Here is a 26,447-nt window from a genome sequence, read left to right on the forward strand (position 1 = left end):
GATCTAAAAATTGAACAATTTAGCCAGTGCATGAGACTTGGACTGTCTTCAGACATAGGCAACGTCTTGATGTCCATTGGAATACACGTCGTTGACCAATGAAGAACTAATATCAACAATAAGGCAGATATCCACGAGCACCCCGAATGCTGGTGAGAGATATGTTATAGGAAGTCTACGTGCACGCGGAATCCGTATCCGAATGCTGGTGAGAGATATGTTATAGGAAGTCTACGTGCATGCGGAATCTGTATCCGAATGCTGGTGAGAGATCTGAAAAGATATTAAAAACATAAGGACTCAAACTCTTATCAGGTCCTTCCTTATAGCAAACCAAAGACAAAATGTAATTATGGCTAATGGTGTGGTCACCAAGCTCTCTAAAATATCCTGGGTTTTGCTGTAGGTGTTGAATCACCTTAATTTTACTTTATTTCTTACTTACTGTTTACAGCCACAGTTTTATAACGGCAAAGCACAGCCGTTGCCATTTTCTGTGTTTGCCATTGTTGAATGAGCAGTTGTTCAAATCAGTTTTGTTCAATGAGTTGAAGGGTGGGTATTGTTGCATACTGTATTGTAGTGCACCCTTGTGTCAAGGGCTCCTTCTTTTGGACTTCAACTCTTAACGACCTTAAGTATTAGAAGAGAAGTGTTGTCATATTGTTTGTTAAAATAAATGTTCCATAGCTCTAGATTCAAATGATAATCATAGTCCTGCAGTGTTTGTTCAGTAACATGGATCTCACCAGCTCTTTGGTAAACAATAAAAATACATTTTCAGATTAGGATACAAGATAAACAAGTGAAATTGGAAGTGGTAACAAAATTAGCAGACAAAAGTTGGAACTGGGACACTAAATTTGAAGCTGATAAATAATCTTTGTGCTGTGAGACCGCAGTTACTGAACGAACACTATTGCAATTAATGTTGGAATGAAGAGTTTAATATTGAAAGTGTTTTGTACAAAAAAGAATCAAATGCACTGCTTGAAAGTTTATATTTTATTTTTCCTTTTTTCACTTGCAGATGATGCTCAAAGCTTTATATTTTTTTTAACTTTGTTTAAAGACTGTTTTATAACTGCACTGCACAGCAGCTGCCATGTTCTTTGTCTGCCATTTTTGAATGAGCAGTTTTGTAAAATCAGTTTTGTTCAATGAGCTGAAGGGTGGTATTGTTACATACTATACTGTAGTGCACCGTTGTGTCAAGGGCTCCTTCTTTTGCACTTTAACTCTCAACAAAGAGTATTTTGCAGTGATTACTGTTGGAAAATAGAGTTTTAACATTAAGTGTTTTGTAAGAAAAAAAGAAACAATTGCACTTGCAGATGATACTCTGTGTTTACAGTCACTCAATCTATTTGTTGAATGATCTCTTTGGTCGGTTGATCAGCTAGTGCCGGGATATGAAGTAGAAAAGCACCTAGTCTTATTTTGTACAGAATCATATCCACACATTGCATGTTTATTAAATCAGATCTGCCCAATCTCTTCATTCACTCTGTCTTCTTGGATCTCTTGCATGCAAAAATTGTAAAACAGACAGAAATAATTGAATTCCATGGTTTCCATCATCCAATAAGGGGTCAAATAATTGTTGCATTTCGTGCATAGTAGTGTTGCTTACATTAATGCTGTTTTCAGGAACCTCAACATTGTTCCTGCTCTCCACTGCAGGTAGTGGTTCATCATTATTTCCTAAATATTCATCTTCATGAAACACACCACCTATAGCTGTGTTGTTCCTTCCAACGTGCCTGACAACACCTCTATGCCACAATTGCAAAGGAGTTTGACCTCCTTGGGTAGAAAGTCCATGACTGTTCCACTGGCTCCTGAATTCTCTGCCTGCCCTTTGAACCCGAGGTAAATAAATGTAATGCAAACAAAATAAATGAATTTCACAGAGAGAGTCAAGTATGCCTTCATTTTCCATAAAGGTAAACAAGTCAGAGAAGTAGTATGAACAGACTCTATTTAGTTCTCCCCAGAGCCTCTCGATTCTTTGGTTGTGTACACTGCGCCCCATGATCATGCTTCCTCTATTCAAACCTCTACTGTTCAACATAAATCGGGCTACCTCTATATTTTCTCTACCATGGTCGCTCCGCACTCTCGAAGGTAGACCAAAATCAGATACGCCCTGCTGAAACAGGTGCAAAACACTTGATGCCCTGTTATTGTTCAGGCACTGAAGGTATATGATGGCGCGACTGTACCCATCAACACAGCCATGGAACACCATTCTCCACCTCACCAACTTATGGTTCCCATCCATATGCCTGTATAAAAGAAAGGAGAGACAGCTTTTACAATCCTGGAGAAGCAGGCTCTGTAGGGTCAAATGGGGTCAAATGATACCAGTGGTCCATCTTTATGGGACAGTAATATTCTGAGATCATGAACCCTAAGTATAGTAAATGTTATACTTTTGTTATTTATAAATTAGCTTCAGTGTAGCTGGCTATTAGCACTGGTGGAAAGTAACTAAGTACATTTACTTAAGTACAGGTTTGAGATACTTTTACTTTACTGGAGTATTTCAAAAGTTTACTTTTACTGCACTACATCTCAGAGGAAAATATTGTACTTGTACTCCACTACTTTTACATGAAAACTTAAGTTACTACCGGTAGTTACTTTGTAGATTATTATTACAAAACATACAATAAACACTTCAGCCAATATATAGTATATATATATATAGCCTATAGATTTCGGCCATTTGAAAATAGCAGATCTACAAGCTCACAATGCATCACTACACATTGTGAGCTTGTAGATTGGCATTTTTCAAAAGATTTTTTATACATTTTGAAGTTGTGAAATACGTACTTTTACTTTTGATACTTTTAAGTATATTTTGATGCCGATTATTTTGTACTTTTACTCAAGTACATTTTTGAATACAGGACTTTTACTTGTAACGGTGTATTTCTACATTTCAGTATTGATACTTTTACTTGAGTAAAACATGTTAGTACTTTTTCCACCACTGGCTATTAGTGCTATTATTAATTAAGAGTTAATTCCATCTTGCACCCTCAGCACCAAGCTTAAGAGGTCAGATTTGTTTAGTTTAAGAACGTTTCCATGACAATAGTGGCTTCATCATTTGGTTATATGAATTTGTTATTTGGCATGCTGCAGACTGCTTTGCACACAAAAAAACGTTAATAGATCAACAGGCGTCTGACTTAATATGGGGTCAGACTCTATCCCTATTCTGGGCGGGGGCAACATTCCCTGAAAATAGCCGATCTAGTAGCTCTGTAAGCTTGTAGATCTTCTATTGTTGGAAAAGATATTTAGTGTGAGCCCATAAGAATACTGTCAACAGTGCACTGGTCTGGTCAACGCCAGTTTAGGGTTGAACTGACTAATGCCCACCACACACTCGCTCTGTAGTGGACACGATTGGACGCCCGCAGGTATAAGCGAGTCATAACATAAGAATAAACCTGTCGTAGCCCATAGAAGACATCATAGAGTCTATGATGTCTTCTATGGGTTAGGTTACCTACAGGTTTATTATTATTATTAGTTAATTCAACACCCCTGACCCGTCATAGACACATACCATAACTCGTTTGGAGTTTGCACACTGTAAACCCTTCGGCGAATGGCTTGACCACGTCTCAATGCCCGTCCGATGGGATCAATCTCCTGCAGAATTAGACGAATCCTCCAGCGCTGGATACGGATTCCGCGTGCACGTAGACTTCCTATAACATATCTCTCACCAGCATTCGGGGTGCTCGTGGATATCTCCCTTATAGTTGATATTAGTTCTTCATTGGTCAACGAAGTGTATTCCAATGGCCCGACACCCAGACGTTGCCTATGTCTGAAGACAGTCCTGCGACTAATTCCAAAAAGAGAAGCAATTCCCTGCCAGTTGAAACCAAGTCTCATGCACTGACTAAATTGTTCAGTTGTCAGATCATATCTTGGACGGCCTCGGCCGTTGCTGGCTGTAGGTGGAAGTGGAAGAAGACCATTTTCTTGATCTCTTCTTCTACTTCTTAAGACATCAAACTGATTAATAATCTGATTAAAACAACGAGATAACAATTCCAAAACAACAACAGTCTCTCCACCAGGTCCTTCCCTAGAGTGAACCATAGACAAATAATAATTTAGGGTAATGCTGTGGTCACCAAGCTCTCTAAAATATCTCTGTTCTCCTGGGTCTTGCTGTAAGCATTGAATACAGTTCAGCACCCTATTGAAAAAAGCAATAACATCATCGCGATCGCCAATTACTAACAAGGCCTGCAGACTGATCAAAATATACATAAGTTGCAGTTTCATATTTAATTTCTGTAGCAACCTTATGACTTCTAATTTGTTCAGCAGACGTTTTTGTTTAGTTATGAAATGCCACACTTCCGGGTTAGGTCATATCTCCCGCAATGGGGTTCCCAAAGCTGGGGACACTGACTTTATGACTTTGGGGTCGCGAAATTATTCTGGGTCATTATGTGCATAAATTACCTCCAGGGTTAAGTGGGGTCGCGAGTCATTATTTTGTGGTCGTGGGCTGAAAAGTTTGGGAACCCAAACTAGAGTAGAATATATTATATAAATACGATATATCCATTGTATATTAAATATTCTTATACATCTAGTGTAGCATTTACTAATACTATATAACATGACATAAAATGGTATATTAAATATTATGCAATAAATATACATTCATATATTAAACATACATATTAAATTGTCTATTGTTCCATTGTAAAACAATTTGATAAATTGAAACCTAGGTCACTGATAATATTTATGAGAACACATATCTTGACAGCTAAAGTCAAAGTAAAATAAAATAAAGGTTTGCTTTATTTAAATCAGAGAGTGTTATCCCCTTTCAGTTGAAATGATTCATGAGGCATTACCAAAGATCCACAAACATGCATAGGCTAATGGACAAAAATAATTTGATTTATTTATGAATATTTTATTTTACTTGTTTTACAATGGAACAATTGTCTATTATGATAGACCTGAGCTTTTGTTCTGAAATGTGTAAATATGAATATAATTAATATAGAGTGGATTTTTGTTTTTTTCTCTATTTAACTTAAAACAAATATATTACTGCAAGATTAAATGATACAATGTTATAACACTTCAAAACAAAACAAACAAATGATCCATAATTCACTAAATAATCACCATTAAGCCTCTTCAAACTTATTTAATAAAACGTTGTTTTTATTAATTGGGGGGGGGGCGGCCTTGAAACAGTTCCGGGGGAACTTAAAACAGTAGCTATGGGAGGGGTTGATGGTTTAATTCCGCCCACACATAAAGTTAATATGGGCCAGAGTCTAGTGGTCTGGCCTGGCCACAACATTTAGCATTCTTTTGTAATAAGCTTTATTTATTTTGTCATGCCACTATTGTCATGGAAACGTTCTTAAACTAAACAAATCTGACCTCTTAATCTTGGTGCTGAGGGTGCAAGAGGAATTAACTCTTAATTAATAATAGCACTAATAGCCAGTGGTGGAAAAAGTACTAACATGTTTTACTCAAGTAAAAGTATCAATACTGAAATGTAGAAATACACCGTTACAAGTAAAAGTCCTGTATTCAAAAAAAAAAGTAAAAGTACAAAATAATCGGCATCAAAATATACTTCAAAGTATCAAAAGTAAAAGTTCTCATTGTGCAGAATGTCCCATTTCACAACTTCAAAATGTATAGAAAATCTTTTGAAAAATGCCAATCTACAAGCTCACCATGTGTAGTGATGCATTGTGAGCTTGTAGATCTGCTATTTTCAAATGGCCGAAATCTATATAGGCTATATATATATACTATATATTGGCTGAAGTGGTTATTGTATGTTTTGTAATAATAATCTACAAAGTAACTACCGGTAGTAACTTTTTCATGTAAATGTAGTGGAGTACAAGTACAATATTTTCCTCTGAGATGTAGTGCAGTAAAAGTACACTTTTGAAATACTCCAGTAAAGTAAAAGTACCTCAAACCTGTACTTAAGTAAATGTACTTAGTTACTTTCCACCACTGCTAAGAGCCAGTTACACTGAAGCTAATTTACAAATAACAAAAGTATAACATTTACTATATTTAGGGTTCATGATCTCACAATATTACTGTCCCATAAAGATGGACCACTGACAGTATCATTTGACCCCATTTGACCCTACAGAGCCTGCTTTTCCAGGATTGTAAAAGCTGTCTCTCCTTTCTTTTATACAGGCATATGGATGGGAACCATAAGTTGGTGAGGTGGAAAATGGTGTTCCATGGCTGTGTTGATGGGTAGTCGCGCCATCATATACCTTCTCTGACTTGTTTACCTTTATGGAAAACAAAGGCATACATGACTCTCTCTGTGAAATTCATTTATTTTGTTTGCATTACATTTATTTACCTCGGGTTCAAAGGGCAGGCAGAGAATTCAGGAGCCAGTGGAACAGTCATGGACTTTCTACCCAAGGAGGTCAAACTCCTTTGCAATTGTGGCATAGAGGTGTTGTCAGGCACGTTGGAAGGAACAACACAGCTATAGGTGGTGTGTTTCATGAAGATGAATATTTAGGAAATAATGATGAACCACTACCTGCAGTGGAGAGCAGGAACAATGTTGAGGTTCCTGAAAACAGCATTAATGTAAGCAACACTACTATGCACGAAATGCAACAATTATTTGACCCCTTATTGGATGATGGAAACCATGGAATTCAATTATTTCTGTCTGTTTTACAATGTTTCAATGCAAGACATCCAAGAGGACAGAGTGAATGAAGAGATTGGGCAGATCTGATTATTTAATAAACATGTAATGTGTGGATATGAGTCTGTATAAAGTAACACAAGGTACTTGTCTACTTCATATCCCGGCACTAGCTGATCAACTGACTAAAGAGCTCATTCAAAAAATAAATTGAGTGACTGCAAACACTGAGTATCACCTGCAAGTGAAAAATAAAATAAACATTTTTTTTTTTTTTACCAAAACAATTAATGTTAAAACTCTATTTTCCAACAGTAATCACTGCAATAGTGTTTGTTCAGTAACTGGGGTCTCGGAGCACAAAGATAATTTATCAGCTTCAAATGTCCCAATTCCAATTTCGTCTGCTAATTTTTTCAGTTTCACTTCTTCATCTTGTATCCTGACATGAAAACTTATTTTTGATTGTGTTTACTAAAGAGCTGGTGAGACCCATGTTACTGAAATAAAACACTGTTAACTGTTATTCATTTTTTGAATCTAGAGCTATTGAACATTTATTTCAACAAAAATCACACCACTTGTCTTTTTCTATCAACATTCTCAAATACTTAGTTGTTATGAGTGAAGTGCAAAAGGAGGAGCCCTTGACACAACAGTGCACTACAGTACAGTACAGTATGTAACATACCACCCTTCAGCTCATTGAACAGAACTGATTTTACAAAACTGCTCATTCAAAAATGGCAGACAAAGAACATGGCAGCTGCTGTGCAGTGCAGTTATAAAACAGTCTTTATACAAAGTTTGAAAAAATAACGCTTTGAGCATCATCTGCAAGTAAAAAAAGGAAAAATAAAATATAGACGTTTGTACTTTTTTGTGCAAAACACTTTCAATGTTAAACTCTTCATTCCAACATTAATCATTGCAATAGTGTTCGTTCAGTAACTGCGGTCTCACAGCACAAAGATTATTTATCAGCTTCAAATTGAGTGTCCCAGTTCCAACTTTTGTCTGCTAATTTTGTTACCACTTCCAATTTCACTTGTTTATCTTATATCCTAATCTGAAAATGTATTTGTATTGTTTACCAAAGAGCTGGTGAGACCCATGTTACTGAACAAACACTGCAGGACTATGATTATCATTTGAATCTAGAGCTATGGAACACTTATTTCAACCAACAATATGACAACACTTCTCTTCTAATACTTAAGGTTGTTAAGAGTTAAGTGCAAAAGGAGGAGCCCTTGACACAAGGGTGCACTACAATACAGTATGCAACAATACCCACCCTTCAACTCATTGAACAAATTTGATTTGAACAACTGCTCATTCAACAATGGCAAACACAGAAAATGGCAACGGCTGTGCTTTGCCGTTATCAAACTGTGGCTGTAAACAGTAAGTAAAATTAAGGTGCTTCAATATTTCTCTTTCCACAGTATTCAACACATACAGCAAAACCCAGGATATTTTGTCTTTGGTTTGCTCTAAGGAAGGACCTGATAAGAGTTTGAGTCCTTATGATTTTTTTAATATCTTTTCAGATCTCTCACCAGCATTCGGATACGGATTCCGCGTGCACGTAGACTTCCTATAACATATCTCTCACCAGCATTCGGGGTGCTCGTGGATATCTGCCTTATTGTTGATATTAGTTCTTCATTGGTCAACGACGTGTATTCCAATGGACATCAAGACGTTGCCTATGTCTGAAGACAGTCCAAGTCTCATGCACTGGCTAAATTGTTCAATTGTTAGATCATATCTTGGACAGCCTTGACCTGGAAGGCCGTTGCTGGCTGTAGGTGGAAGTGGAAGACGACAAGTTTTCTTGATCTTTTCTACTTCTTAAGACAGCAAACTGATTAAAACAAGACATAACAATTCCAAATCAACAACTCAGCTAGTCTCATCCTATAGTATTGAGTAGCGGGATGATCAGAAATCTCTGCCTACTGATACGTCTGGTGACATCAAAATTGTGGAAAATAATTTGGAAATTTAAAGACAACTGAATCGCAATCCTAGTCTATTCAAACCTCTACTGTTCATCATAAATCAGCAACCTCTATTAAAGCAGTGGGCGTTGGTTTGTTAGAGGTAGATTAATGTACCCATTATAAGTAGCTGGAGATCTCTGATCATCTGGCAATGAAAGACTAATGAAATTCTATGCCATGCCAAAGCCCTGAGTGTTTCTTAATGCATAGTCGAAGTTGCTCTTAAAATCATTGTAAGTGCTGTGGATAGGCAGCTTGAGACAGTTGATGCAGGTGTTGGCAACAGGGAACCTTTGTGCTCCACCACTGGGGTGAAAGTCCAATGATGGTTGAGGAGAAAAGCCAATCGGTGGTACTGCATCAGATCCGGTAGCAAACGCCAAGATGTCCCCCAACTTCTTCGCCCCATCTTCTTCTGCGGAAATAATGAGACAGACCAAATGTGTTAGATCATTTTAGACCTTTTCTTAGAACTGCACATATGACACACGCACATACCTTCAACATCTTGTAAGTAGTCCCTCCACCAAGCAACTACTCTTTCCTCTGCTGTTCTCTTGTTGCTCCCCACCTCCGAATAACGGATCTGGAACAACGCATCAACGTCGTCAGCGGTGAGGGGCTTTGGACTGAAGCACATCACTGGTTTGAACGAATCGGGATGATTCTGCATCATTTCAAGGACTCCAAGTGTTTTCAACCCTTCTCTGAACCTAAATGACAAAGCATAAGAGCAAAGATGACTCAATGAAGAGTACACTCTTCACCATCTTGGACATGAAACATTATTTAAAATACCTTTCAAACGGAGCGCACACTCGATTGATTACTTGAAACCTCAGTATGTCCTCTACAAGCCTGTCCTTGTCATCAATCTTGAGCCGGTTGTTCAAACAGCCTGCATTCTCGAGGAAGTCGTGGTGTGGCTCAGTTGATTGGGTGAGTTCGTCCTGAGTAGTCGATTCTGAAATCTAAAAATGCTTGTTTCAGTTCAACAGTTGTTTTAGTTCCCTCCTTTTAATCGACACTAAATATCTATAAAAGAAAATAGCGCATCCACATAGATGCTCACAACGTGTCACGTATGCAACGCGTTGTGAGCTTGTAGATGCTCTATTTTTGACAAATGTTATCCCCATAATCCTTGCTTACTGTCCCCTTACACTGATGCAATGTGGGACACTCAGTAACAACAATTTTACTAATGAAAAGAAAATGTAACAACCTTTTCAATGATGTCATGGATTCGTGAATTGGTAACATCCTCCAAAACTGGTCTGCAGTTCCCGGGCCCACGGACTAAGCAGTTAAACAAGGTTTTGGAAAAGCAATTTGGCGAAGGTCCTCCATGCACCAAACTGACTGCAATAGCCCTTCCTGCGATGTAATAACGGTCATCTTTGTCAGCTATATATAAAAATAAAAATGTAAGTTAGTGGGCTTACCTTTTCAAATGATGCCATTTGAAATTGCTTACAGAATGAGCCTATATAAGACAGCATTTAGTGGTCATTGATTTCCAAAAAGATATACCTGATGCATCAAGAGCCAGGTTTAAGTTCCCCTCTGTTAAGTTCCCCTCAAACATTGGTGACCGGATAAGCGATTCTGTCATTAGTCTTAGAAACTCTCTTCTAGGACCTCCCAGATCAACAGCTTCCTCGTTTATACCTTTGTCGTCAGAAAACCGAACACTCATCCTGTGTGTTGGGTCATAGGATATTCTCTTGAACCCCCGAATGGCACCATCCAACACACTGGCACGGTTGATGTTGAAACGGCTGATTATTTTGTTGTTGATCTTTAGACCGAGCTCAGATAAGATCTGTTTAATAGGGACACTTCCAGGGGAACTTCCTTGTCTGAAAGCGAACATACAATAAAAACATACAATAAAATATTGGCATATCTTAATCCGGTCTAGTAAATATAGACATATTAAATGTAATTTACTACCTTTGTTATAGATACAATTATATTCCTACAAAATTAAGTTAGAGATATCATCAAGATCACAAGTAACTCTAAAAAGATTTATTTTTGCTTAATCAGTGCAGCAATAAGTCTTTATTAACCCATTAAGACCTAGAAAGCATCTGTGTAACATCACATTTTAACCACTTTAACCAGTATTTTATACTTTGGCTATTAAAAAATAGCAGATATAAAAGCTCATAGCGTTGTACTACGAGCTCGTAAATCTGCTATTTTTGAAAAATCATGAAAATGTGTGCAAATGTTTGCATATGTATATTTTTCAAGCAAACATTTGTAACTCAAATCTTTGCTTCTGGGGCTCCCTGGAACTAAATATTTTGACATGGGGGCCCGCGGCCAAATACATATCATTTTGGGGATCCTTCACATTTCCGAAAACTCGGCCTCAGGTCTTAATGGGTTAAAAGGCAATATTCTATAATACTTACATCTGGTCATCCAAGCTGGCGACACAGGCAGCATAGAGTCCCTCATCCTCTTCTTCATCATCACTGGACACGTTGATAACTGACAAGTAAGCCCTGTAATCGCTACTCTCTGCAAAGAGGTTGGTGGTCGATGGTGGGCTTGGGGTGTTGATCGTTTCAGGGCTGGGAGGCGCGGTGCTGGTCGATGGCATGTTGCTCATCGGTCCAAGGCTATGGGGTGTGGTGCTGAACCATGCCAGGCTGCCGGCCATATTGCTCATCAGTCCAGGGCTAGGGGGTGTGGTGCTGAACGATGCCAGGCTGCTGGCCATTGCTGCAAGGCTGTAGGGATCTGGGTGGTCGCCGACAGGGTGGGTACGCTTGTGGCCTGCTCTGGTGGTGACTGATGGCACTGCCATCGTAACCTCTTCATCCTCTTCATCCTCTTCGGAGGAACTTCCGTCTGAATCTTCAGGCTGACAAATGGATGAAAAATGGATAGAAGTTACAGCAGTTAATAAACAAACGTGCTGTTTTACATCATGAAATATTGTGCCAACTTGCAAAAATGATATATTTAAGATTGATTTTTTTTGTTTTGTGTTCCATGTTGGTCATTTCTACTGGGTTCACTAAACTCCACATACCACATTTAAAAGAGGGCATAAGAACAAACTCCATAAAATCATCAATGTATCCAGCAAGATAGCTGGTGTATGACAGCAATGTATGAGACCTGGGTACTTGGGAACCTGGGAAGGGGAAAGCTATTGCTAGGGATATAACGCACCGTCATACTGTCTTCTAGCATCAGGACGACGGTACGATGTACTGATGTATAGGACTTCTGAACAAACAGGCCATCTCAGTTCTGTGCATAAAATGTTTAATGTAAATATTCTATTTTCCTCTCTTTAAGGGAGCAGCTGTGTAGTATTGTGTGATCTGTCTATGTATTGTGTTTTTATGTATCCTGATGGCTGCTTGGTACAAAATGAATTTCCGCCAGGACAAATGAAGCATCTATCCATGTTCAGTCTAGTCAGGATGTAAAATAGATGTTAAAACAGCCCCCCACCCCCAGATTTGGTTTTGGTAAAAACTTATAGCCTAAATGCAACTTGTCAAAAATAATAACTGTATATGACCAAGTGGAAAATGTTAAAGCTCCTAAGTTTCAGATAGCACCTTTATACATACCCCAAGTGCTTGGAAGGGCCTCACATATAGAGTCTTGAATTTGAAGACCTTATGGATCAAACTGGCATCCAACTCCTGGCCGTCCCTCAACGCTGGTGCTATTAGCTTGTTGCCACAAGCCATCAATATTTCACAGCTGTGCATAGAATACATCACTGATTACTGAGGGCAGGTAATGGTACAGTCAAATTATTAATGGATCAATTTATTGTGCTTGTTAAGAGTCATAATTAATAATAATTAAATGTATACAGTAGGACCATGCACACATTCCAGTTGAAACATACCTCTGTGCTAATTGGAATAAATTGATAGCATAACCCCAAAGTACTGCACGTAAATCCATTGTGATCTCTGACAGGGTTCTATCAACTTACTTGGTACTGTAGCATACACAAATCAATTAACCACATAAGCTTGCTTTATTCTTCATCGTATGATGGTGTCGAATAGCAAAAATAGACGATCTACTAGACGATCCTTGTCTGATATTTTTGCTATTTCTGAACTGAATTTTATATTTTAGAAAACAGAATATGGATAATAGTCTGGAAACAGATATATTTCCATGCTTTTAAATTTTCTCCATACTCATCAAATTCCATACTTTCCATACTTGTGCAGGGACCCTGATTTAATAACTTTATACATGTCCTACCCCTACACTACCATTTTGTCTGACTGCTCCAAACACACACCATGCTTGAATGGTCAGTTTATTCTTAGAAATTAATAATAATTTAGAAAACAGAAAAGGAGGCAGGGCAATTAGTCTGAAAACATTACTCCATGCTCCCCATTCTTTTTTTCAATACTTATCCACACCTGGCAAGTATTCAAATTCCATACTTTTCCATACTTGTGTAGGAGCCCTGTATCATCACATCATTACCTACCTCACAAGGTCGGGAATCTTCCCCTTAAAGCCATCCCTTATCTGACCCAGAACGTCCACATGGTCCCAGCTTTTATCGAACTCAAAGGCGTTCAAGATGCGACCTCTTTTATATAATTTCTCCTTCGTCGCCTGCTTGACAACCACGTCGTCTGTCGGACCATACAGCAGAATGACGTCTTTGTTGAACGTGCGGTGAAAAGGCATTTTTGGTGTCTTCTTTCTGAAAAACATGAGGAATCATGACAGGCATGTATACAATAGTCAAACAACATACATTATCTATGAAGTAGGATATTTCAGTAGTTTCTACTAGGCCGAGCCAAATGACTACTTATTGCAATTCACAAAAAGAAATAGGCTACATATTACTGGTTTGCACAATGTTGATTTAACCACTTGAACCCCAGCATCCATACAATTAAATTAACCTCAATTCCACAGGGCAAATATGACAAATAACTCTGACTGACAATGACCAATAGCAATAATCAATATAAATGTACTATGGCCAACTAGGCCATATTTAATCATTTTTTACTCTAAATGTGTTAAAATAGTGGAAATAGCTGATCTTCAAGCTCACGCATGGTGATCACACAAGATAAATGATTATCTCTCAAGTAATCGCGATAAGGCAAAAATAATTGTAATAATTGTGACAAGCCTAGGCCATGCATGTGAAGGAAAAAAAATCGTTTTGTTCACAGCACAGATGAGTAAGTTACATTTGGCTACACTGCCAACACAAGACTATTGATATTGCACTGTAGTTTAATATTTATTTGCAATGTAATGCATTTGTATGTGACTTTGTTAGGATCCAAAGGTACAGTATGACACGAGATGCAGTCTGCCTTAAGGCATTGTTTGAGACAAGCATAGAGGTTGAGTATGCCATTGTCTTAGGTGCAAAGTAAACACATATCAGCATTGAGTTTGTGAGATCCTATACAGTCTGATATACTAATTGACAGGGGAGAGATTGGGGTTATTGCTCTGAGACTAATGATTATTACATCCTGATGTGAAAGAAAATAACATGAAAAGTTGTTATAGCTTATGGACAATAAAAATCTGATGGGAGATATTACATTTTGATGTGGTGTAATAATTAAACGTATTGTTGATATGGCACAGCAGGCACACCAACTATCAAAAATAAAAACGTGGCACTTCATGTCAACAGAGGTAGGCAAAAGTTGCATTAATTGCTGATCTAGGATGGTATGGTATGGTACCATGTAAATACCGACGGATTTGCCCCGGGGTGACTGTGTTTTGGGGCGAACTCCGTCACCCTTAAACTGGTGAATGAATCAAATTAATTTCAATCCAATCTTATAAATATAGAGAAAAAGGAAAACAAGGCATTATGGCTATAATTTCAGTTCGTTTAAGTTCGTTTTGTTAAAACACAATAGTCTCAGTTAGTTATAGTTTTTCTTTTACAGTTTTTTTTTAATTCAGTTAGTTAACGAAAGAAAAAAGAACTAGAATAACTGTGCCACCCTGGAGAACAGACTTTTAACAACACAAAACTGCCTTTGTTTCAGTGAATGGTGAAATAGTTTTGTTTATTTTGACTAAAGTTGGAGACCTCGCATGGTAGTGGAATTTTCTGTCTATGGGGATAGCAGAGCGGCTGGCAGAGCGTTCGAGAAAACTCACGGAAGCTCTTTATACAAATGAGGAATGCATTAAACATGTTCAGGCGTGGTTTATCATTAATATTCAAGTATGATCTTGAATGCGTCAGAAGTCGAGCCTGTTTCATTAAACCAGAGAATCATGTCGACTATATGCACGAAGGAAAAACTGGAAAAGTAAACAGCTTAAGTACTGTACTTCGGTTTAAAAAATGGCAAATAAAACAACTATTCTTACCGTTGTCTTGGCTTAGACTTCCAAGAGCTAAAAGTTGCCTTCGTTTCATAGCGGGGAACGTAGGTCCTCATGTCGGACGCAGGCTGCTGCATACTGTGGTTTGTGGATCCAAACGCCGGTAGCATGTTGCTATTGCTACCTAGCATCATACTGCTAGTGCTTCCTGGTGTTAACAGCGAGGTTATTTCGCGGTTCACTGCCTCACTGTTACACTGCTGCTGCGTGGGTGATATATTAGTATTACTATTCGATATAGAATTAATCAAAGTGGATGATTGTAGGCCTACAATAGCCCTGATAAGGGCCATTGTATCGGTCAGTCCTTTGTCTCCGAGTCCGTTCCCCGCCATGCTGCCTTTGTCTTCTCCTTCTCTCTGGAACTTCCTGGTGTGCGCTCGCAGGTCTTTACCTGCCCGTGCCTTCCGGTGTTACTGAAATCACTTCCGTATGCTACTGAGATTTCATGTATGCATACATGTGAAATTAGTGTATACATAATAGTGAAATGATCTATACATGCTATTGAAATAATGTATATATACTATTGAAATCATTTATACATACTACTGAAATCACTTGTATAAATACATGTAAAACTCTTGTATACATTATAATGAAATTATGTGTATGTATGTTATTGAAATCATTTATACATACTACTGAAATCACTTGTATAAATATATGTAAAACTCTTGTATACATTATAATGAAATTATGTGTATGTATGTTATTGAAATCATTTATACATACTACTGAAATCACTTGTATAAATACATGTAAAACTCTTGTATACATATCACTGAAATTATGTGTATACATATTATTGAATTTATTTATACATACTACTGAAATTACTCGTATGAATACATGTGAAAGGCTTGCACATGCATCTAAAGTTTTCATTTTAGTTTGTAATAATATACAAGAAATTCAGTTGTAAATGTACAACTGTTCACCAATATACATGCATCCTTTTCATTTGTGTATGTGTGAGTGTTTCAGATATAAATGTATAAATGTTTAACTTGTATGCGTGCAAGCATTTCGTATGCATGTGTATATGACACAGAAGTATATATGTATGTGTATGTGTTTCTCATATGTATGCGTAAGTGTTCAGATGAGTATGTATAAAGTTTCATATATGAACGCGCATCGATTTACAAAGTATGTATGTATGTGCAAGTGTTTCAATATTAAACATATAGCATTTCAGTAGTATATGTAAGAGTGCCTCATCAGCGTGTGTGAAAGTGTCTCAAAATTGAAGGTAAAAGCATTTCAGTAGTAAGTATAAGACTGTCTCGTTAGCGTGTGTGAAAGTGTCGTTAGTGTGTGTGAAAGTGTTTCATTATTTTTGGCCTAAACGGCCCCTCATATAAAGGTGGCCTTACACTAGCCGATAATCGGGCATTTGAAATCTGACAGCACCACACACTACAGGATAATCGGAGCGGGGCCGAGCAAATATCAAACATTCTTGATGTTGATCGGGCCGATCCCGATCGCGCTTTGAGCGGCCCCGAGCAGATCGATTGAGTCGGGCACCCCCCGAGCGTCAAAAATGCCCGATTATCGGCTAGTGTAAGGCCACCTTTAGAGTTACTGATTGATCCAGAAGTCCACGACAGTCCTTTTTCATGACTTGTCATACATACATTATACCCACTTCAGCCTTATACTAGCCTATATTCCGTCCATTTGATTATAGCCAATCTAAAAGCTCACGATGAGTTGTGTTTGTAGATCTGCTATTTTCAAAAGCTTATTGTGCATTTTACTTGAACATTTGTTAAACGGGACATTTACTTTCTACTTTTGGTACTTTTAAGTGCATTTTGATAGCAATACCTTTGTACTTTTACTCAAGTCAATTTATTTTGAGGGTCTGAATATCGTCAATGATGTCTTTCCTTTGACCTGACAGCTGGAGTACCCGGATGTGAGAGGACGCTGGCGTCTCGCTTGTTCGCCACTTCTCCTTCCGAACCTTAGCTTAGTTTATGCTACTTAGCGATTTATTTTTTTAAATGTTTTTGCTGTGCTAGTTTCCTACACTTCAGCTTAGTTTGTTACCTGGCTTCATCTGGATTGTCACACAACAACGGACGTTTTGTTCGTCTTACCTGGCTCCACTGACTTGCGGCTACCATCGCCTACAACACAACTGCCACTGTGAGCTCCTTCCCCGGACTCGGACTGTCATTCCAGCGTTCTGATCAGCTGGCGGCTTCAGGGCTAGCTGGCGATCACCTCAGCTGGACAGCGTTCTGGTCAGCTGGCGGCTTCAGGGCTAGCTGGCGACCACCTCGACTGGACGTTCTAGTTAGCTGACGGCTTCAGGGCTAGCCGGCAACTAGCAACACATCAGCCACAGCAGCGCAGTTCAGCAGTCAGTGGACCTCGTAATTCGGACCCTCCGGCTAGCAGTGCCATTCCCTGCCTCCGAGAGGTACCCCCCGGACAGCCATTCCACTGTCCTGGTACCGCTAGTCCCCGTTGGCTGGGACGGCTACCTCCACAGCTAGCTTCAGCTAGCCTGCCTGGCTTTAGTCATCGCCCTGGCAGCTAGTAGTACAGCAACAACAACAATAACACGCAGCTTTCACTGGGTTTCACCCGTCAACCACCGTCTTCGTTCCTTCTTTTCCTCACGATCCACCCTCTCCTGTCATGCTGTGGATCATCGTCACGTTGAGCCTGTCATTCCACCTCTGGCCAACAAGTGTGCGGCCACTGGCCAGTGATCCCAGGCTAACATCCACCATCGCTAGCAGCAGCATCATCGGCATGTCACTCAAATACTCCGCTCAACAACTCCTCAATCTCAACACACGCATCACCGGTCCATCGCATATTACAGTAGCAATAAAAAAACACGGACTTTTTCGCCGACCTAGGTACACTCACAGAAGCTCCATCCGAAAGTTTCAGTACTCCCGGACTGACCACTGCATCCCAACATTCTGGTCCCCCAACCGTCCCGCCCCCGGTTACGTCACTCACCACTACAACAACAAACCACACGTGCGCTCTGTCTATCTCCGTCAACTGACCAAAGCCCCCCCACCCATTCAATTCCACCCATCTCTCAAATTTGCTCTGTTCAATACCCGGTCACTTAATAAAAAAGGCACAATACTTAGTGAATGTATAACCGACAATAACTTAGACTTTTTCTGTATAACTGAAACCTGGCAAAAACCACTGGAATACACCCCACTCAATATAGCTACACCTTCAGGATACACATACATTGATACACCACGTGATGGTCGTGCTGGTGGTGGTATTGCCACAATATACCGCCAACACCTCAAACCAACCCCTGTAACCATCACAACCCCCTCCTCATTTGAGCACCAGATCTTCAAACTGCCTGGCCCCAAACCCTTAGTCACTGCAGTCATCTATCGCCCCCCCAAACCCAACACCACATTCCTTTCTGATTTTTCTGAATTTCTAACCCAACTCTGTGCCATCTCTCCATCCGTGCTATTACTCGGTGATTTCAACCTACACGTGGACTCCTCCTCCTGTACTACTGCCTCAGAATTCCTGGACATCCTCAGCTCCTTCAACACGGCACAGCTTCCCCACGTCGACTTCCCCACCCATAAAAAAGGACACACTCTGGACTTGATCTGCACCACCGGGATCAACACAAGCAAACTCACCAGCTTCAATCTCACCGACTCACTCTCAGACCACTTAGCCCTCACCCTGGTCATCGACATTCCCACCCCCCTGATCAAGCAGCAGCGGTCCATAACATTTCGGAACATAAAATCAATTCACCCCCCCTCTCTGTCCGCCTTACTGACAGACACCATCTCCGACCACACCCCCACCCCAAACCCCTCCCCCACTGATCTGGTAGACAGATACAACAATGCACTGTCCTCCTGTCTCAATCAACTCGCCCCCATAAAAACTAAATCTGTCTCCTACACTCACTCCGCCCCCTGGTACACTGACCATCTCCGTCAACTCAAAGCCAAGGGCCGGCAACTGGAACGGCTCTCAAAGAAAACCGGTCTCACAATTCACTCCGACATGCACAACCTTCACCAACAGCAATACCGAGATGCCCTCAACAAAGCACGCACCTCCCACTACTCCTCCATCATACAATCCGGCAGCAACAACCCCAAGGCACTTTTCTCCACCATAAGCAAACTTCTCAAACCCATGGACACCACCACCACCTCATTCACCACCACCAAATGTGAATCATTTCTGTCATTCTTCCAATCAAAAATCGACACTATTCACTCTGAACTCGCCACCTCCTCTCCTCCCTCCCCCCCTGCCCCCGAACATGCCCCCCTGCTTCTCTCCAACCATCCACTCACCTCCTTCACAGAAATCACCACATCCAACCTCTCCTCCATAACTTCAGGGATGAAATCCTCCACCAGCATCCTTGACCCTATCCCATCAACCCTAGTCATGGCCTGCCTCCCATCACTCTCACCACTCATCATCAATCTAATAAACTCCTCTCTGTCCACTGGCTTTGTCCCTCCTGCCCTCAAGCTGGCAGCCATCACCCCCATCCTCAAGAAACCTGGTCTCGACCCCAACACCCCCAACAACTACCGGCCCATCTCCAATCTCCCCTTTCTCTCCAAAATACTCGAACGAGCAGTTGGATCTCAAATGAAATCACACCTGGACAGCAATAAACTTTATGAAACCTTCCAATCCGGCTTCCGCTCACTCCACAGTACCGAAACTGCTCTCCTCAAGGTTACCAATGACATCCTCCGCTCTGCCGACTCTGGTTCCCTCTCCATCCTCATCCTCCTCGACCTCAGTGCTGCCTTCGACACAATCAACCACTCCATCCTCATTTCACGCCTCCACTCCTCCCTTGGTTTATCCGGTACCGCCCTCTCCTGGATGAAATCTTACCTCTCTGACCGTCAGCAATTCATTTCAATTAACAACTGCACCTCCTCCACTGCCCCAGTCACTCATGGTGTCCCCCAAGGCTCTGTGCTCGGCCCCCTGCTTTTCACCATCTACATCCTCCCCCTTGGTCAGATCCTCCGCCACCACGGCCTTCAATTTCATTGCTACGCAGACGACACACAGCTATACCTCTCCACCTCATCCATCACCCCAGCCACCCACTCCACCCTCACCACCTGCCTCACAGACGTAAAAACCTGGATGCAACAAAACTTCCTAAAACTCAACTGCAGCAAATCTGAAATAATTATCATCGGCCCCGACTCCCTCACCCGCTCCACCCAGGACTTCTCACTCACCATCGACGGCTCCCTTGTCACTACCTCCACACGCATCCGCAACCTAGGTGTCATCTTCGACCCTACCCTCTCATTCCTCCCCCACGTAAACCACATCACTAAAACAGCATTCTTTCACCTCAAAAACATCGCCCGTCTCCTCCCCTCCCTGACACCCTCAGCTGCCGAAACCCTCATTCATGCCTTCATCTCATCCCGACTGGACTACTGCAACAGCATCCTCTATGGAACCACTGCAAAAACCCTCAACAAACTACAATACGTCCAAAACTCAGCTGCCCGCCTGCTCACCTCCACCCGCTCCAGAGACCATATCACCCCAGTCCTCCGTGACCTCCATTGGCTCCCCATCAAACACAGAATTGATTTCAAAGTACTTCTCACCACCTACAAGTCTCTGCACAACCTGGCTCCCCCCTACCTCTCCGCCCTCCTCGAACCACACGCACCATCCCGCTCCCTCAGGTCCAGCGATGCCGGCCTCCTGGTGATTCCCAAGAAGATCAGGCTCAAAACCTGGGGCGACAGGGCCTTCTCTGTGGCCGCCCCTACCCTCTGGAATGCCCTCCCCAAACAGATCCGGGATGCCCCCTCACTCCCCACCTTCAAAACCGCACTAAAAACCCACCTGTTCCCCAGCTGATGTGTTTTTAACTTGTTACTTGTAATGTTTTACTGGTTTTATTCTTATTTTCTTTCTTCTAATAAAGTTGTCCTTTTCTCTTGTTCCCCCCCCGGCCCCCACACATGTAAAGCGTCTTTGGGTATTAGAAAAGCGCACGCCCGGGCAGGGGTCTCGATGCATTGCATCGGGGCCGCTTCTTGGGGCGGTGGCCCTGCCGCCTGGAGGGGGGGCGGTTGCCGCCTTTGAGTGGAGTATGCATGGGTCTGCTCTTATTGTAATGTTTTGTGCCTATGATAACTGTATTGTCTGCCTTTTTAACATATATTTATATACTGTATGGATGTATTTCCTGAATGGGAGTATCAAAACTCAAGAGTCATTATGGTTCATTGTCCTTGCCATGTCTTTGTATGTTCAATCTTTTTATTTATAATGATGTTGTGCCTGAGCTGTTTTTCTGTTTTTATTTTCTTTTGTTGTTTGTTATTATGTTCTTGTTGTGTAATGTCTGTTTGTTGTCTAAGTTTGTTAAAAAACCAATAAATATACTTTGTAAAAAAAAAAAAAAAAAGCGCTATAGAAGTCCCAGATATTATTATTATTATTATTATTATTTTAATTAAATTTAATTTTAACAGAGTATTTCTACATTGCAGAATTGATACTTGATACTGTAAATCATGCAAGTTTTTTTTTTTTCACCATTGCCCGATAGTGATAAATTACATCTGCAGTTGATAAATATTGCATGGCAGCTCTGCTATAGCCCTTTGGTCAGAGTCCAACATGATGTTTGCAACACAAGAGGGTTCTGCTTATGGAGTTCCATGCTGAAGTATACTCCATGCTTTATCTCTGCGGTTTTCAACCAGTGGTCCTTGAAGGGATTCCAGGTCGTCACCGGCTTAGATGATGGAGTTGGTAACCAAATGGACCCTTATAGATCTTAAACTCTTGAGAGCGTAATTAAGGAAATTATTGTTAAACATCTGCATTTTACAAGAAGTCTACTACACAATTAGAGCATGTGATAGAAGAAGAATTGGTATTTGGCATGGCAAAATGTTGGGTTTGAGAGGCTAAATCTAATCAAATGGTGGTTCGTGGCTCAAATGCAGAATAAATAATGGGCCTTGATACGAAAAAGGTCGAAAACACTGCTGTATCTTGTTAGCCAAGGTTTATTGTCTCTGTAATGTTCTGACCCAGTGATACTAATGTGTTATTTTTATAGCCAATAGATTGTGCACCTCCCAGCAGCCTCTTAACAGATTCCCCCTCCTGCAATATTTTTTATAATGCCAGTTAGATTGCACCACAAAATGTGTTAGACCCATATACCTTTATCGATTTATTTAACTATCTGGGGGATAAAAAAAAAAAATCAGTTTCACAGTCAAACTCTGTGAAATTGATTTACAAATCGCAAGCCACTTGGGAAATCTAACAATGTGAATGTGTGACATCTGCAAAGTAAGCGTTGCCGAGCCATGAGGCCCATATGGGCAGGAGCCTGGGGGCTATATCTTGCGCTACCCCTCTTAGCCCTTATCCCTAAACTAATTTTGCCATTTTTTACTATTTTAAAAAACCTTTTAAAATGTGATACTGCCACCATAAGGCCTGTTATAGTGCTTGTGATACTGCCACCATAAGGCCTGTTATAGTGCTTGTGATACTGCCACCATAAGGTGGGTAACAAATATCACACCTGTGTAAAGTGAGGGGCGCTCTTATCATCGTACATAATCAATGAATATATACTTCCTCATCAATTAATTTGTCAACATGCCCTATAGTTCTTTCACGCCACTGAGATAAGCCATTACACAATGCCCCACACTATACCACTTCTCGGTCATGTTATACCGATGCAAATTATATTAGTGAGAATGATATACATACCGGTAGCCAATTAGCCAATCTGCTCAGACACATATGACGTAAATTCTCCTTTCATTATCAATGGCAAAATTTGACACGAGTTAAGACAAAAAGCTTTATAGGAGGGTCCCCTCAAAAATGACACCTGTGTGAAGTGAGGGGCGCTCTTAACATCATACATCATCTCATTCTGGCCAATCACAATGTGTGTCCTCACTTCTGTCTTCCAATGTTTGTGTTTACACAATGTTTATGTTTGCACCAACACTCAAAGCTGTCTATGGGAATTCACTTTGTCTTCAATGTTTGTGTTTATACAAACCCTCAAAGCTGGACATAGGAGGGGCTCAAAAACAATGTGCTGGAGGTTCTTTCTCGGCCTACTAGGAGTGCACATGGAAAGCTTCACACCGGTTGCCGGGCAACAGCAGTAGCTACGCAGTGCACAATTACAATTTAAAATGTAGGCATTTAGCAGACGCTCTTAATCCTATCTAAGTGATATAAATTGGGCCTTTGCATATGCCTGTAAGGTCGTCGAGGCTAGGGCAAGTGCTACGGGCCAAGATTGAATCTGGGGAGGTGGCGTTTTCATTCTGCAGTTCTGATTGCAGTGGGAAGTGCATTCCATAGTTTTTTCAACCCGCACCACAGACCAATCAGAATACAAATCACGGAATGCAGCGAATCAGCCTGGAAACCAGGCTAGTTAAATGAAGCTTATCAAAGTGTTTGTGTTGCTGATCCAGGGTCAGGATTTATCCCATTTAGACCTGAGGACGCATTTGTGTCACCTTATAGCTTTTAACCACTTTAATCATTATTTAAAACGTTATAGCTGTTGAAGAATAGCAGATCTACGAGCTTGTAGAACGTGGCGCAAATCTTTGAATATATCATATTCTTTCACAGCGAACGTTTTTAACTCATATCATTGATACGTATTTTGAGATCGGGGTCTGCAGCCAAACACAAATCATGCTGAAGGTCCTTGACATGAAATAGTTTGAGAACCACTGACAAGAAACAAGGTTTTTCAGAGAACGGTCATGATTTAGAAGACATTTTGTAGAATCTGGTCTCAGGTCTTATGTTAATCTCATTGTCACTGATCCAGGGTCAGGTGGTCTTAACGATGGTTTTAAATATGTTAATCTGATCCAGGGTCAGGTGGCCTTAACGATGGTGTTAAATATGTTAATCTGATCCAGGGTCAGGTGGTCTTAACGATGGTATTAAATATGTTAATCTGATCCAGGGTCAGGTGGTCTTAACGACGGCCAATGGCACGCTGTACGACTGGTCGCCAAGGACAACTCGGCCATGTTGATGATCGACAGCGACGAATCGACGGCTGTCCGCGCAGCCACGCCCTTCAGCGTCATCACCGGAGGAACCTATCACATCGGAGGTAAGAAGCCACGCCCCTCACTGGATTAACACCATGGAGGCCCAGGGCGGAGATCCTGTGTTTGACGTCCCTCCGCTGTCCTGTCGCTAGTCGCGATAGATTTATTCTTACCTCCCGTTGTTGTCGATCGACTCTAGAGTGGTGTGGCTATTGTTAGCTGCTACACAGACATTCACAACAACTTCCGGTGCGCCGGTCTCCTCTCCTCTCCTCTCCTCTCCTCTCCTCTCCTCTCCTCTCCTCTCCTCTCCTCTCCTCTCCTCTCCTCTCCTCTCCTCTCCCCCACCAGCAGCATCTGCTCATAGAAGCATAACCCAAAGCCTATTTTACGGGCAGTGGTTTTTCAATTCTGACGAGGACGCTTAGAGGAATTAGTGACTGGCAGGAGAGAGCTGTGAGGTTGGATTTGTTACCATGGAAGGCACATGCACGCACACGTGCACACGCATGCAATCGTGCACCTCATATACAATATACTAACACTGAATATAATGTCTATTATAGAATATGTCTGTGCTACAGGTATCATTATTTTAGATCATTACTGTATTATAGGTAAAATAATTGTTTGTCAGTTAGAGCCCTAATAGTCAGGGAATGTTATCAGAAAAATGTCCAATCTGAGCATAAATTCTTTACCAATACATTTCTTCACCAATGTGTGTGTAAAGGTGTCTAGTAATAACACGTCTCACAAACTGTTTGGGGTGAGTCGGAACAAAAACGGAATAATGTCGCTGACCCTGCAGTCAAACTAGGAGCTTTTCATGATTCTGAATCGATTGCAAGCATTTATTTGCATGAAAAACACTCCTTTAGCAAGTATACGTATTGAAAATTTCAAATACAAAGTAAAAATCACACCCGTGTGAACTGAGTGGTGTAAGGTTTTATATAGCATGATCAGCTGTGGTCTGACGTAATGTCTGACGTAATGAAATAAGGTAAGGTATTATGTAGCCTGATCAGCTCTGATCTGACGTAATGAAATCACACCCGGATGTGATTTCACAACTGGCTTTTTCTGTGCAGAGAAAATGACCATGGTTGATACGGTCATCCAGTTCACCCGGGTGTGATTTAATTACGTCAGAAATTATTTTGAACATAGCAACCATGCTCATTTTTTTCTGCACACAAAAGCCAGTTGTAGGAGTGGTTTACACCACTCAAAAATACCTCAAATGTATACTTGGGCAGTACTTAAAAGTTATTTACTACATAGTTATTTAAACGCAATTCGTCGGAACGCACATAAGATTCCGCTGCTCGTGGTAAACGTTGTCTCCAGACGTCAGCAGTGTGAGAATTGTGGGAAACATTTCAACCGTGAATCCTCAGGACACAAAGAACTGTCTAGCAGCTGGCGTCTGCAGTGTGAAGGCAAACGGAGCAAATTAAATATGCAAGAATTATGCAACTTCTCCGCCCATTCGCATTGAGTCTACTGAAGTAGAGGTGTGAGTGCGACCTTCCTGATTCACGTTTCCTGTCTCTTGTCTTCCTGTTGTCCATATAAGGGTACGTCCTGCAGTAATAGTGTTTCGTGTCTCTTGTCTTCCTGTATGTCCATATAAGGGCACTTCCTGCCATCGTTGTCCCCGCCCTATCAGCGCTCATTCCAAGGCTGCATGCAAGCCATCCTATTGGACGATCATCCTGCCGACATGCACGCACTGGAGAGAGGCATGCTGGGAGCTTTCGAGAACGTCAGCTTGGACATGTGTGCCATCATAGACAGGTGGGTGAGAGAGAGAGAGAGAGAGAGAAGCCCAATTACAATCCACTCCCAGTGTTGATTTTGTCGACTAATACAAATATGACAAAAAAGGTTCGTCGACTAGGGTACCTTTTTCACTGGCAAAAACTAAATGGATTCTAAATGAAAACTAATCTATGATGACTAAAACTAAGACTATTTTGTCAACAAATACAAACTAGACTAAAATATTAGGAATCACTTGGTTGCATGCTGAAAATAGCTGATGTACAAGCTCACAACGCGTTGTGAGCTTGTAGATCTTGTGTCAGTTTGTGGTCAACGGCTGAAATCATTTTCTCTCAGAAGGGACAATCAGGCTGTCTCATGCAGGGATAGCAGAACATGGGAAATGTAGTTCATCAGTATTCATCA

At 40.9% G+C, this 26,447-nt stretch overlaps 1 protein-coding gene across 1 annotated transcript in view; it reads left to right on the plus strand.

The window, feature by feature from the left end:
• The window catches only part of LOC306923543 (contactin-associated protein-like 2), a gene marked incomplete at its 3' end in the record, with an annotated part of 333,896 nt that overhangs the window by 185,940 nt on the left and 121,509 nt on the right, over positions 1-26,447 (plus strand). Inside the window, exons 10-11 of the mRNA XM_079501713.1 lie at positions 24,161-24,313; positions 25,892-26,054. Coding sequence (XP_079357839.1) covers positions 24,161-24,313; positions 25,892-26,054 — 316 coding nt within the window. The remainder of the gene's footprint in view (positions 1-24,160; positions 24,314-25,891; positions 26,055-26,447) is intronic.

Source organism: Electrona antarctica (assembly GCF_951216825.1).
Source record: "Electrona antarctica genome assembly, chromosome: 5".
Lineage (NCBI taxonomy): Eukaryota > Metazoa > Chordata > Actinopteri > Myctophiformes > Myctophidae > Electrona > Electrona antarctica.